Source organism: Nerophis ophidion, linkage group LG22, assembly GCF_033978795.1.
Source record: "Nerophis ophidion isolate RoL-2023_Sa linkage group LG22, RoL_Noph_v1.0, whole genome shotgun sequence".
NCBI lineage: Eukaryota > Metazoa > Chordata > Actinopteri > Syngnathiformes > Syngnathidae > Nerophis > Nerophis ophidion.
This window is the reverse complement of record NC_084632.1, coordinates 41,672,377-41,687,349: the sequence shown is the minus strand read 5'-3', so window position 1 is coordinate 41,687,349 and position 14,973 is coordinate 41,672,377. Positions and strand designations below refer to the sequence as shown.

Sequence of the window (14,973 nt, the reverse complement as noted above, 5' to 3'; positions counted from 1 at the left end):
AGGCTGTTGCCCCCGCGACCCGACCTCGGATAAGCGGAAGATGATGGATGGATATATATATATATATATAAATATAGCATATATACATATCATATATTTGTGTGTGTTTACGTATATATATATATATATATATATATATATATACACACACACACATGCATATATATGTACACATATACATACACACATTTTTATACAAATATATAAATATATACACATATATATATACATACACATACATATATACACATGCATATACACACACATATATATAAAAATATGTATATACACACATAAATACATATATATATACATATACACACATATATATATAAACATAAATATATATATATATGCGCGCGCGCACACACACACACACACACACACACACACACACACACACACACACACACACACACACACACACACACACACACACACACACACACACACACACACACACACACACACACACACACCTCGAAAGAAAAAAAAATGTTTGCCTTGGTGCCCTAAAACATGAGCACTCCTTTAAGGAAACACTTGCCTTGACCTAAAAAAGTTCAAAAATGGAATAATTGGCCGGGATATAAAGACAATATAACATACATCCATAAACCTGGATGCATATGCAAAAGTGCAAATATATTTACCTGTACAGTAATCTATGTATTTATATCCGCACCTTATTGCTCTTTTATCCTGCACTACCATGAGATAATGCAACACAATTTCGTTCTTATCTGTACTGTAAAGTTCAAATTTGAATGACAATAAAAAAAATGTCTAAGTCTCTTATCAACATTTTCAGGTGTAAAATGTACATGTATGGTACACACAGTTTTAAATTACCTGTAAAGGTCAGCTTCTGGTTGCTGACACTCAACTACAGCCTGCAAGGCCTCCAGTTGGGTCACAGACTGGCATACAGCTGTCTCTGCCACAGAATAGTGAGTCTAACAACACATACAGATGGAAACATGCTTTATTACATGTTGAGGAAAAGAAAACATGTAATATTTTAATCAAATACTGTATTTTTTGGACTATAAATCGTACCGGAGTATAAGTCGCACCGGCCGAAAATGCATGATAAAGAATGAAAAAAAACGTAAGTCGCACTAGAGCAGGGGTGTCAAACTCAAATACAGAGTGGGCCAGAAAACTGAACAAAAACTCAACAAAGTCGCAGGCCAAGGTTGATCTAATTAACCTTTTAACAGGGACCCAATATTCAATGCAAGTTTTGCATTGAAAATTGAACAAGCAAGGCTTATATAACTTTAAAGTGACATGCAAAATCGAGTTTCAAATAATAATAATAATTAAAAAATATCAATGGCATATCAAATTTGAAATAAAAATGGAATGCCTCTTTTCGATTTGCAGCCTTTTGAGGTAAATATCAAAATAAACTTTTTCCACAAGCTAATAATACATTTTAAAATAAAATAGCAATAATGAATGAATCAAACATTCAAGCCTTGAAGTAGCAAGACAAAGTGCATGCATAAAACGTTAATTATTGCTCAGTTTGCTTCACTGATTTGCTTTAACACTGAATATGGAACAAGCAACGCTTAAATAACTTAACAGTGCAAAATCAACTTTCAAAAAACATCAATTGTATAAGAAATAAAATTTAAATAATAAATGAAATGCCTGTTTTCTATTTGCAGGTTAGTTGGTGCTTTTTCCACATCAACTGCAAAGGGATTATTAAGAAGTTCAAATCTACATTTCTGACCATCAAAGTCGGCAGCTAAACTCAGTGCCAAGTACACTGAGGTGGGCGGAGTTGGGGGGGTGGGGTTAGGTGGTAGTGGGGGAAGTATATTGTAGTGTCCTGGAATAGTTAGTGCTGCAAGGGCTTCTGGGTATTTGTTCTGTTGTGTTACGGTGCGGATGTTCTCCCGAAATGTGTTAGTCATTCTTCTTTGGTGTGGGTTCACGGTGAGGCACATATTTGTAACAGTGTTAAAGATTTTTATACAGCCACCCTCAGTATGACTTGTATGGCTGTTGATCAAGTATGCCTTGTATTCACTTATGTTTATGTTAGAGCTACATTTAATATTTGTCATGGCCGGCACGCTGTTTGTATGGAAGAAAAAGCGGACGTGACGACAGGTTGTAGAGGACGCTAAAGGCAGTGCTTTGTAGGCATGCTCCCAAGATTGTTGCCCGGGTGGAATTCGGGAGAATGGTTGCCCCGGGAGATTTTCGGGAGGGGCACTGAAATTCCTGAGTCTCCCGGGAAAATCGGGAGGGTTGGCAAGTATTAGCGGTGAATGCGGTGTTACAGCTGCATCGCCGCTGTATAATACGGGCGGGGCCAGTTCTAATGTTAATTTGATATTGTCTCAAGGGCCAAATTAAATTACATGGCGGGCCAAATTTGGTACCCATGCACTAGAGTATAAGTCGCATTTTTGGGGGAAATATACTGTATTTGACACTTGAAAGACAATTTAAATGAAAGAATAGTGAACAACAGGCTGAATAAGTGTAGGTTATATGAGGCATAAATGACAACTGAGAAGGTGCCTGCTATGTTAACCTAACATATTATGGTAAGAGTCATTCAAATAACTATAACATAAAAAACATGCTATACATTTACCAAACAATCTGTCACTCCTAATCACTAATCTCAGTTTTTATAAGTTACCTTCAATGTAGAAATGATCAATTTTCATAGGTATGGAAGTAGTAGCAGGGAGCATCTTTTTTTTCCCCACAATGCACTTCTGCCATGACCCGCCCCCGCCAAATTTTTATTGGTTGACATGTGTGTGTGTGTGTGTGTGTGTGTGTGTGTGTGTGTGTGTGTAGATTGCTGATATACGCCTAGTCCAGGCCTGGGCAATTATTTTGACTCGGGGGCCACATTTAGAGGAAAAAAAATGTGTCTGGGGGCCGGTATATCTACTTTTAGGAACACTAATACAAAACCTCAAAATAATGTCTGATTGAATGCTAAAAACTTTTAATTTATTCTATGAAGGATAAAACACTGAATATTGACAAAATATGAACGTCGACATATTTTACAATCAAGTGAAACGCAACAAAAATGCGACAAACAGTGCAATATGAAGGCAAAGGGTACAAAATAAGTGAAGTGAAGTGAATTATATTTATATAGCGCTTTTCTCTAGTGACTCAAAGCGCTTTACATAGTGACACCCAATATCTAAGTTACATTTAAACCAGTGTGGGTGGCACTGGGAGCAGGTGGGTAAAGTGTCTTGCCCAATGACACAACGGCAGTGACTAGGATGGCGGAAGCGGGAATCGAACCTGCAACCCTCAAGTTGCTGGCACAGCCACTCTACCAAACGAGCTATGCCGCCCCATAATAAACCCACCTACAATCTGATATACAGGTATCTGATACATCACTAAGCTTTAGAACTTTGTTGTGAAAATCTCCTTCCGCGTCTGTGGAAATGCTTCCCGCCCACACTGCTTGTTACCTTGTCTGAGCTGCTGTGACTTAGATCACCATAGTAACTAATTAGATGAATATAGTAACTAATTACATGACCATAGTAACTTATTAGATGAATATAGTAACTAATTAGATGACCATAGTAACTTATTAGATGAATATAGTAACTAATTAGATGACCATAGTAACTTATTAGATGAATATAGTAACTAATTAGATGACCATAGTAACTTATTAGATGAATATAGTAACTAATTAGATGACCATAGTAACTTATTAGATGAATATAGTAACTAATTAGATGACCATAGTAACTGGTATATCATCCAAAAGCACAGATTCCAACCATTGAAATACTTTGTATCGTTGAAGACTTAAAAAACATCATAATGGCAGCTACACTTTCCATCTTAAAGAGCTAAAAAAATTATTTGGGAATGTCCGGCGGGCCACATTGAAAAGCTTAACGGGCCGCATGTGGCCCCCAGGCCTTAATTTGCCCAGGTCTGGCCTAGTCTCTTACATGAATGAGATGAATAATATTATATGATATTTTACAGTAAAGTGTTAATAATAATTTCACACATAAGTCGCTCCAGAGTATAAATCGCACCCCCGGCCAAACTATGAAAAAAACTGCGATTTATAATCCAAAAAATACGGTAACTTAAAAATAGAATTGCTGGCATTTATGTCATAAATGTTATCGTTGCATTTGATCATTTTAGCAATGCTCTGAAGACCAATAACACATTGCAGTAATATTGCAGGAGCAATATTCTGCAACATTGGTCAGGTGCTGCAGCCACAAGTTGTTCCACAGCAAATAGTCATGATTTTAAAGGTCAGCTCTGGCTGCCACTGACACACTCACAAACACACGCACGCACCTTGAGATTGGTCTCCCCATCGAGGCTGGCAGTGGTAATGTGACAGGTACCATCTGAACGCTCTGATGACAGCAACACCAGGTCAGCTGGAAATGTTTCATCTTTAGCCACACGGACAATATCCCCCACCTGCACGAAGAAGCCAGAAACAAACACTGTTAAAATACAAATTAGTGAATTTACCAGCAGCCTTAGCATTACAGTGTTGAAAGAATTTAAAGCTAAATCTACAGTATATGTAAAACGTAATTTATCCTTCAAACCTGTGTGAGATTAAGAGTAGGAGGATTTTCGGCTGGATTTACTCTCTATTTTATGCTGCAGCTGTTACATATACTGTAATATTGTACATGATAATTGTTAGATATTGTATATATGATATAAACATATAATATATCCCGTACTGTACATATATCATGTAAATATTACGTATATATGTTATATTTGTATTTTATACCTGCATTGTCCTTTCCATCTTGTCCATCATTTGTAACTGAGCTACTGTGTGGAACAATTTTCCTTGTGGATCATTAAAGTTTGTCTAATCTAATCTAATCTAATCTAATCTAATCTAATGTCCCTTGGCAAGTTTCATTGTATTAAGGCGCTTTTGTTAGCCATCCACAAACTTCTGCTTGAATTTATGACCACTCCTCTTGACAACATTGGTGCAGTTCAGCAAAATTTGTTGGTTTTCTGACATGGACTTGTTTCTTCAGCATTGTCCACACATTTAAGTCAGGACTTTGGGAAGCCCATTCTAAATCCGTAATTCTTAATTCAATAAAAAAATGGAGCTGTGGTAAAGGAATGGCTAATCCAGGCTAGAATGAAGGTTTTAGAATGGCCTTTCCAAAGGTCTGACTTAAATGTTGTGGACAATGCTGAAGAAACAAGTCCATGTCAGAAAAGCAACAAATTTAGCTGAACTGCAACTAATTTGTCAAGAGAGGTCAAACATTCAAGCAGAAGCTTGTGGATGGCTACCAAAAGCGCCTTATTGCAGTGAAACTTGCCAAGGGACATGTAAGCAAATATTAACATTGCTGTACGTATACTTTTGACCCAGCACATTTGCTCACATTTCCAGTAGACCCATAATGAATTCATAAAAGAACCAAACTTCATGAATGTTTTTTTGTGACCAATAAGAATATGTTCCAATCACTCTAACTAAAAAAAAGTAAGAGTTGTAGAAATGATTGAAAACTCAAGACAGCCATGACATGATGTTCTTTACAAGTGTATGTAAACTTTTGACCATGGATGTATTTATTATGCTGTCTTACTCTGATGTTTTTGGATCTTGTCTGGACCAGGCTTCCACTTCGAACAACAAACACGGGAGCACCGTTGACCTCGTTGTCAGCCTTGTGCCTAAGCCAGTCCTCATAGCCCTGTGAGGACACAACATTTATTTTAGGGATAAAAAATTATCAGGTTAGTTTTTCCAATCTGCATTTATCAAATCAAGTCATCTTTTATTTATAGTGTACAGAATAGCGCCAATTCACAACGCATTATCTGAAGGTCTAGAAATGGGGTCACCAACCTTTTTGAAACCAAGAGCTGCTTCTTGGGTACTGATTCATGTGAAGGGCTACCAGTTTGATACATACTTAAATAAATTGCCAGAAATAGCCAATTTGCTCAATTTACCTTTAACTCTATGTTATTAATAATGAATGATATTTATCTTTGTGGAAACACTGATCATCTTAATGATTTCTCACAAAAAATATATATTTTTGATGACATGTTTTTAATTAGTTAAAATCCAATCGAATAGAAAGTACTTTATTGATCCCTAGGGGGAATCCAGCAAATATCAGATATACCAGATTGTAGGTGGGGTTTTTTTTATACCCTTTGCGTTTATAATTCACTGTTTGTTGCATTTTTTGTTGTTTTTCACTTGATTGTAAACTATGCCGATCGAAAGGGTGTGTGACATTCATATTTTGTCAATATTCAGTGTTTTATCGTTCATAGAAAAATGAAAAATTCCATTGCGTTTTCTAAGGCGGTCCGTCATAACGTTTTTATTACTGTGAGGTTTTGTATTAGTGTTCCTAAAAATATATATAGTCTAGAACCGGGGTCACCAACCTTTTTGAAACCAAGAGCTACTTCTTGGCTACTGATTCATGTGAAGGGCTACCAGTTTGATACACACTTAAATAAATTGCCAGAAATAGCCAATTTGCTCAATTTACCTTTAACTCTATGTTATTAATAATTAATGATATTTATCTTTGTGGAAACACTGATCATCTTAATGATTTCTCACAATAAATATATATTTTTGATGACATGTTTTAAATAAGTTAAAATCCAATCCAATAGAAAGTACTTTATTGATCCCTAGGGGGAATCCAGCAAATATCAGATATACCAGATTGTAGGTGGGGTTTTTTTTATACCCTTAGCGTTTATAATTCACTGTTTGTTGCATTTTTTGTTGTTTTTCACTTGATTGTAAACTATGTCGATCGAAAGGGTGTGTGACATTCATATTTTGTCAATATTCCGTGTTTTATCGTTCATAGAAAAATAAAAAATTCCATCGCGTTTTCTAAGGCGGTCCGTCATAACGTTTTTATTACTATGAGGTTTTGTATTAGTGTTCCTAAAAATATATATAGTCTAGAACCGGGGTCACCAACCTTTTTGAAACCAAGAGCTACTTCTTGGCTACTGATTCATGTGAAGGGCTACCAGTTTGATAAACACTTAAATAAATTGCCAGAAATAGCCAATTTGCTCAATTTATCTTTAACTCTATGTTATTAATAATTAATGATATTTATCTTTGTGGAAACACTGATCATCTTAATGATTTCTCACAATAAATATATATTTTATGATGACATGTTTTAAATAAGTTAAAATCCAATCCAATAGAAAGTACTTTATTGATCCCTAGGGGGAATCCAGCAAATATCAGATATACCAGATTGTAGGTGGGGGTTTTTTTATACCCTTTGCGTTTATAATTCACTGTTTGTTGCATTTTTTGTTGTTTTTCACTTGATTGTAAACTATGTCGATCGAAAGGGTGTGTGACATTCATATTTTGTCAATATTCAGTGTTTTATCGTTCATAGAAAAATAAAAAATTCCATTGCGTTTTCTAAGGCGGTCTGTCATAACGTTTTTATTACTGTGAGGTTTTGTATTAGTGTTCCTAAAAATATATATAGTCTAGAACCGGGGTCACCAACCTTTTTGAAACCAAGAGCTACTTCTTGGCTACTGATTCATGTGAAGGGCTACCAGTTTGATAAACACTTAAATAAATTGCCAGAAATAGCCAATTTGCTCAATTTACCTTTAACTCTATGTTATTAATAATTAATGATATTTATCTTTGTGGAAACACTGATCATCTTAATGATTTCTCACGATAAATATATATTTTTGATTACATGTTTTAAATAAGTTAAAATCCAATCCAATAGAAAGTACTTTATTGATCCCTAGGGGGAATCCAGCAAATATCAGATATACCAGATTGTAGGTGGGGTTTTTTTTATACGCTTTGCGTTTATAATTCACTGTTTGTTGCATTTTTTGTTGTTTTTCACTTGATTGTAAACTATGTCGATCGAAAGGGTGTGTGACATTCATATTTTGTCAATATTCAGTGTTTTATCGTTCATAGAAAAATAAAAAATTCCATTGCGTTTTCTAAGGCGGTCCGTCATAACGTTTTTATTACTGTGAGGTTTTGTATTAGTGTTCCTAAAAATATATATACCCGCCCCCAGACACATTTTTTGCTCTAAATTTCCACCCCCCCCCCCCCCCCCCCACCCCCCCGAGTCATAAGGTTTGCCCAGGCCTGTGCTAGATCTTGCAGCATGATTATTAGCTAAAACGACCTGATTTCATGCAAATTCAGTAGAATTCCAACCCTGCACGGCGCATTCCTCCATCACATGCACAGATAATTCCCAGCATGCTGCACACTCCAGCAGGGCTATTGAGTATTTGAGCCCTAACTCTAACACGGTTATTACCAACCCTGCAGGCAACACCAGTTTAAAAGGAAAGAAATAAGCATGCACACACACACACACACACACACACACACACACACACACACACACACACACACACACACACACACACACACACACACACACACACACACACACACACATTGACAATACGCAACTCAATGAAGGAGAAGTCAGCGAATGCTTATGTGCTCTCACCTGTTTAATGGCAGTCACTGTGATGACAAAGAAAAGAGGCAGACCGCTGGTGACTGGGGAAGTCGGGGTATCTATCATCAACTGAAAGACAAAAAGAGTAAACATGCAAGATGAATTCTCTTTTTATTAAGAATAGCATGGGATAGTGTAGCACAGGGGTCGGAACATGAAAGCCAAATATTTTAAAGGCCTACTGAAATGAGATGTTCCTATTTAAACGGGGATAGCAGGTCCATTCTATGTGTCATACTTGATCATTTGGCGATATTGCCATATATTTGCTGAAAGGACTTAGTAGAGAACATCGACGATAAAGTTCGCAACTTTTGGTGCTGATAAAAAAGCCTTGCCTGTACCGGAAGTGGCAGACGATGACATCACAAGGGTGAGAGCTCCTCTCGTCCTCACATTGTTTTTAATGGGAGCCCCAAACAGCAACAGGTATTCGAACCGAGAAAACGACAATTTCCCCATTAATTTGAGCGAAGATGAAAGATTCGTGGATGATGATATTGATAGCGAAAGACTAGAACATTTTTTTTATTTTAAATAGTTTAAAAAAAAAAGGCGATTGCATTGGGACGGATTAAGATGTTTTTAGACACATTTAATAGGATAATTCTGGGAAATACCTCATCTTTCTAATGTGTTGTTAGTGTTTTAGTGAGATTAAATAGTACCTGATAGTCGGAGGTGTGTGTCCACGGGTGTCTTGAGGCCAGTGTTTGTTTACATGCTTCTTTTTTTCCTCTTTGCTATTTGGGCTATTGGACCCTAATTAGAATAAAAACTAAAAATCATCTTTTGATATGATGTACTTAGTCCATAAGTACACAAATGTGTACTTCATGTGTAGTGACATGCTAATTTTTATTTTTACATTTTTTTTTCCAAATTCCATTGTATGTTATACTCTTCTGACACCAGCATATGTCGGTATAAGTGTCCACATAAGCGGCCATAAGACCCCAATTCAGTAATGTACACAATTTTCAAAATAAGAGTGTGGCCACTAAGCCTTTAGAGGTTATACACACAACCTAATAATACTCGTATGTTTAATGCGCCGACAATCCTTCAAGCTGTGCGGCTTCATAGCTTACCAATGTCGTAGTAAAACGTTTTGATATATTTTTGAGCGACCTGTGTTCTATATTTTCAATAGAACATTTAAAATGTTGGTGTTGTTTACTTGAGACATATTGCAATCATAGTCCTGTCTACACTTATCTCTTATGTTGGGCTGCCATCTACTGGTCACACTTATCATTACACCACGCACCAAATAAAAAAGTTTAAAGGTGAGTAAGCTCGACCAAACGTATTCCTTACATTAGGCGCACCAGGTTATAAGGCTAAAATGGATTTTAAGTGTGCCTTATAGTCCGGGTAATACGGTACATTTAAATTAGCTTTTGCGAAATGTTAAGAAGCAAAAAAAAAATTTTATTCTGCGGAGAAAAATATGACTTAAGCTTTACTGACAAGTTGAGTGGGTGAAAATGTAGCCTTTTAGACAGAGTCAACTCGATTGCTTGGGCTTCACTACACAGGCCCGAATAAATCTGGAGAGGTCTGAACATTTGTAAGCCAAATTTTACTTGAGCGGGTTGATTGATGCTTTGTGAAGTGCTAATGCTTAAGGATAGTAAAAAAAAAAAGGCTCTTAATTATACTAAGTGTGAAGGCACAACGTTTTCATACACAACTAGACTTTTAACTGGTGCCCAGAAGTTGATGAGTCACTAATGCTCTCCTGCCCTAACGAGACACACATTTTTGCATCCAGAGGAGGACAGAATCAAGCCAGAGTGCCTCGTCATCACTGCGAGACTCGGGGCAACATCCGCCTTCATGAACAAATAATGAGCATGTTAGTGTGTGTGTGTGTGTGTGTGTGTGTGTGTGTGTGTGTGTGTGTGTGTGTGTGTGTGTGTGTGTGTGTGTGTGTGTGTGTGTGTGTGTGTGAGTGAGTGAGTGTGTGTGTGTGTGTGTGTTCTGGCAATACTGACTTAATGGGGACATCTCTATGTTTGCACCAGGGGTCACCAACCTTTTCGAAACCAAGAGCTACTTCTTGGGTACTGATTAATGCGAAGGGCTACCAGTTTGATACACACTTGAATAAATTGCCAGAAATAGCCAATTTGCTCAATTTACCTTTAACTCTATGTTATTAATAATTAATTATATTTATCTTTGTGGAAACACTGATCATCTTAATGATTCCTCACAATAAATATATATTTTTGATGACATGTTTTAAATAGGTTACAATCCAATCTGCACTTTGTTAGAATATATAACAAATTGGACCAAGCTATATTTCTAACTAAGACAAATCATTATTTCTTTTAGATTTTCCAGAACAAAAATTTTAAAATACAATCTAAATACTTTGAAATAAGATTTAAATTTAATTCTACGGATTTTCTAGATTTGCCAAAATATATATTTTTTTATTTTAATCCTAATAAGTTTGAATAAATATTTCAATTTTTTTTTCCTTTTACGGAAGGTTTTTTGTAGAGAATAAATGATGAAAAATAACAATTGAACGGTTTAAAAGAGGAGAAAACATGAAAAAAGTGAAAATTTAATTTTTAAACATAGTTTATCTTCAATTTTGACACTTTAAAATTCAAAAATCAACTGAAAAAAATGAAGAGAAAAACTAACTAATTTGAATATTTTTGAAAAAATTTAAATAAGAATTTATACAACATCATTAGTAATTTTTCCTGATTAAATTACTTTTAGAATTTTGATGACATGTTTTAAATAGGTTAAAATCCAATCTGCACTTTGTTAGAATGTATAACAAATTGGACCAAGCTACATTTCTAACAAAGACAAATCATTATTTCTTCTAGATTTTCCAGAGCAAAAATTTTAAAAGAAATTCAAAATACTTTGAAACAAGATTTAAATTTGATCTTACAGATTTTCTAGATTTGCCAGAATATTTTTATCTTGTTTTAATCATAACAAGTTTGAAGAAATATTTCACAAATATTCTTCGTCGAAAAAACAGAAGCTATAATGAAGAATTAAATTAAAATGTATTCATTATTCTTTAGAATAAAAAAAAAAAAGTACTTGAACATTGATTTAAATTGTCAGGAAAGAAGAGGAAGGAATTGTAAAGGTAAAAAGGTATATGTGTTTAAAAATCTTAAAATCTTTTTTAAGGTTGTATTTTTTCTCTAAAATTGTCTTTCTCAAAGTTATAAGAAGGAAAGTAAAAAAATAAATGAATTTATTCAAACAAGTGTGTGTGTGTGTTTACCTGTACAAGGAAGATGATAAGAAAATAAAAGTTGGCTATCCTTCTGAACTGTTCGAACAAATTCTTGGGGACAAAATTCCAAATGGTATACTGGAATAAAAAGGAGAGAACAACATTTTGATGTTAAAGTACATCCAAATTGCAGGTGACCTTTTTTTTTAACTGTAATCAAATGCAACGACTATTTACAACCCCCATCCCTTAGAAACAGCTGTTGCCATGTAATCAGGGAAAGTCCAAATAAAAGAGGAGGCGTACAATCTTTCGTCAGAGCGTGTTGGAACACTGTACAAGAGTACAGGTATACGCGCTCTCCTCAATTGAGCCCAATTTAATTCTGTCTCTGTTTAAGTCCTTGCTACTTGTCTTCTTTAATAAATGTCATCATTGTTTGAACCTGACACTATTATTAACTGGTTGCAAAAATGTAAAGGTTGTTACTTTTTTCAGAAACTACATATCTATTTCTGACAACCACATTTAAACACGATAAGACAAGTACAAATACACAACACAGAAAAAAATACCTTGGATGAAATAATTCTGTTATCAGCAAAACGTTGAGGTATGTAGTGGCCATGCTGGGGAAAGCGGTTGGCAACGTAAATTGTCCTGGTGTCACTTTGATGGGGGGGGTCAAAGCCCTAGAAACAAAAAGACAGATATTAAGAGAGAAAAAAATGTGGAACAGAAGACAGAACAGTGAGGTAAAACAATAAAATACATAAGGTTGTTATGATATTACGACGTTCCACTGTTGAAACATTCTTCTTAATCAGGACAAAAAAACATTTTTTTTTTTTGTAAAAACTCCCGGTTGTCCCGAAATTACAGGAATTCCGTACTACCATTTTTCAATTGAACCTGTTACTATTTCAAAATTTTTCGTCCGATTTGAACAATTTCAACATCAAGTTTTTACCGTTTTTCCTAAAATTCCGGCTTTGGCCGAAATTCCCAATTTTTTCTGAAATACCCATTGAAATCAATAGGAAATTCTTCAAAGTTCCACAACTTCCACAATTTTTATCTGAGTCAAACTGTTCCCGAATTCTAAATATTCAGCCTGTTAAGGAATTTTGTGCTCTACTTCAACAATGAAAATTTTTTTTCCCCAGATTTCCCATAATTCCTTTTTTTTTGTTGCATTTTCCCCATTCAAAATGAATTGACCATTCTTCAAACTTCCACAATTCCCACATTCTTCAAACCATTCCACCTCCAACACTGCGATGAGGTGGCAACTTGTCCAGGGTGTACACTGCCTTCCAACCGATTGTAACTGAGATAGGCACCAAAAGGGAATAAGCGGTAGAAAATGGATGGATGGATGGACCTCCAACACATTCCACCATTCTGGAAATTCAAACTACTTTTTTTCCAAGTTCAAAAAAATTCCAGATTTTCCCCGAAATTCCCATATATCATTTCCAACTTCAACATTTCTTGCCCAATATTAACAATTCTAACACCAACCAATTCAGCTCATTTCAGACATTCATGCCAATCAATAATTAATCATTTTAAAAAAAATCCAGTTTTTCCCCCAAATTTGTAGGAAGTTCCTATTGAAATGAATGGGACATTTTTCCAAGTTGCACAATTCCCACATTTATCGACCTATTTAAACCATTCTAACGATAACACATTCCACTAATCCTGGACATTCCAACTAACACTTTCCCAAGTTCCAAACCACATTCCAGTTTTCCTGGAATGGTGTTTTAATGAATATACATGCATGTTTAACACATAGATTCCTATCTTTCATGAAGACAGGAATATAAGTTGGTGTATTACCTGATTCTGATGACTTGCATTGATTGGAATCAGACATATAGTGCTGATAACGTCCATGTTTTCAAATGGAGGAGAAAAAAAGTTCCTCCTTCTTGTCTAATACATCATGAACGTCGTTGGTTTTTGGCATTTTATTTGTCCGGCTTCCATATTCGTTTTTATACACTTTACAAGAAATACATTGGCGGCAAACTCTGTAGCTTGCTAGTTTGTTTGTGCTGGGTTTCGGAGACTCTTATTTTGTTAGCGCAGGCGCGATGGAGCGGCACTTTTATTGTGAAGACAGGAACTGTGCGATCAGTCTTTAGGCTTTTGACGGGAAGTACGGTTGAAATAAAAAGTGTCTTTTTTCCTTTACACTTTTGATTGATTGGTTGATTGATTGAAACTTGTATTAGTAGATTGCACAGTACAGTAAATATTCTGTACAGTTGACCACTAAATGGTAACACCCCAATAAGTTTTTCAACATGTTGGGTTCTACGTGTGACGGTCACGTGACCACCTGGCTCTGTTTGATTGGTCCAACGTCACCAGTGACTGCATTTGATTGGTGAAACGCAGGCATGCGTAGTTCCTACTTTGAATGCGTGTCTGACAAAATCAAAACAAACAAAGCGTGCATTAACAGATCGATAAAAAAAAGTAGCAAGTAGCGACCTGATTGCAGATAAATGGAGCGGAGTAAAAGTAGCGTTTCTTCTCTATAAATATACTCAAGTAAAAGTAAAAGTATGTTGCATAAAAACTACTCGTAGAAGTACAATTTATCCCAAAAGTTACTCAAGTAGATGTAACGGAGTAAATGTAGCGCGTTACTACCCACCTCTGAATATGACTACCTTAATGCGCCTTGTGTATGAAAACAGACCTGAATAGACCCGCTTATCGGCAATGCGCCTTAAAATTCGGTGCACCCTAAAGTCCGGAAAATACGGTACTATTGATAACATTCAATTATAACTAATATATACAAATTGAGCTAAAAGTGGACTTAGTCCATTAATAAATATTAATAATGACTGTTCTGGTACCAGATTGCCAATACACTGAGGCCATGTCTACACTAAGTCGTCTAACCCAGTGATTTTCAACCACTGTGTACCGCGGGAAACTATGCAACTTCCCCTAATTGGTCAAATATATCTTGTAATACTCCATATAAGTAGGTGGCAGCAGATAGTTCATTGTGTTGTCGGAACGCGTCAAGGATGGTTTGTTGTGATCCCATTATGCAGAGCACAGCGGGAGACAGCGTGCAGGTTAAAAAGGTATGTAGCGCTTAAACCAAAAATGAACAAAAAGGCAAGTCCCGCGAGG

At 35.8% G+C, this 14,973-nt stretch overlaps 1 protein-coding gene across 4 annotated transcripts in view; it reads right to left on the bottom strand.

The window, feature by feature from the left end:
* atp11b (ATPase phospholipid transporting 11B) overlaps positions 1-14,973 on the bottom strand; it is a 121,701-nt gene that overhangs the window by 97,151 nt on the left and 9,577 nt on the right. For all 4 annotated transcript variants that reach the window (XR_009803744.1, XR_009803743.1, XM_061883858.1 and 1 more), the window contains exons 2-7: positions 12,381-12,497; positions 11,854-11,943; positions 8,565-8,645; positions 5,634-5,741; positions 4,345-4,473; positions 853-956 (exon numbers count right to left, since the gene is read on the bottom strand). Coding sequence is in view for 2 of the 4 variants with exons in the window: in XM_061883858.1 (XP_061739842.1) it covers positions 853-956; positions 4,345-4,473; positions 5,634-5,741; positions 8,565-8,645; positions 11,854-11,943; positions 12,381-12,497 (629 nt within the window). In the remaining 2 variants the exon portion in view is untranslated. The remainder of the gene's footprint in view (positions 1-852; positions 957-4,344; positions 4,474-5,633; positions 5,742-8,564; positions 8,646-11,853; positions 11,944-12,380; positions 12,498-14,973) is intronic.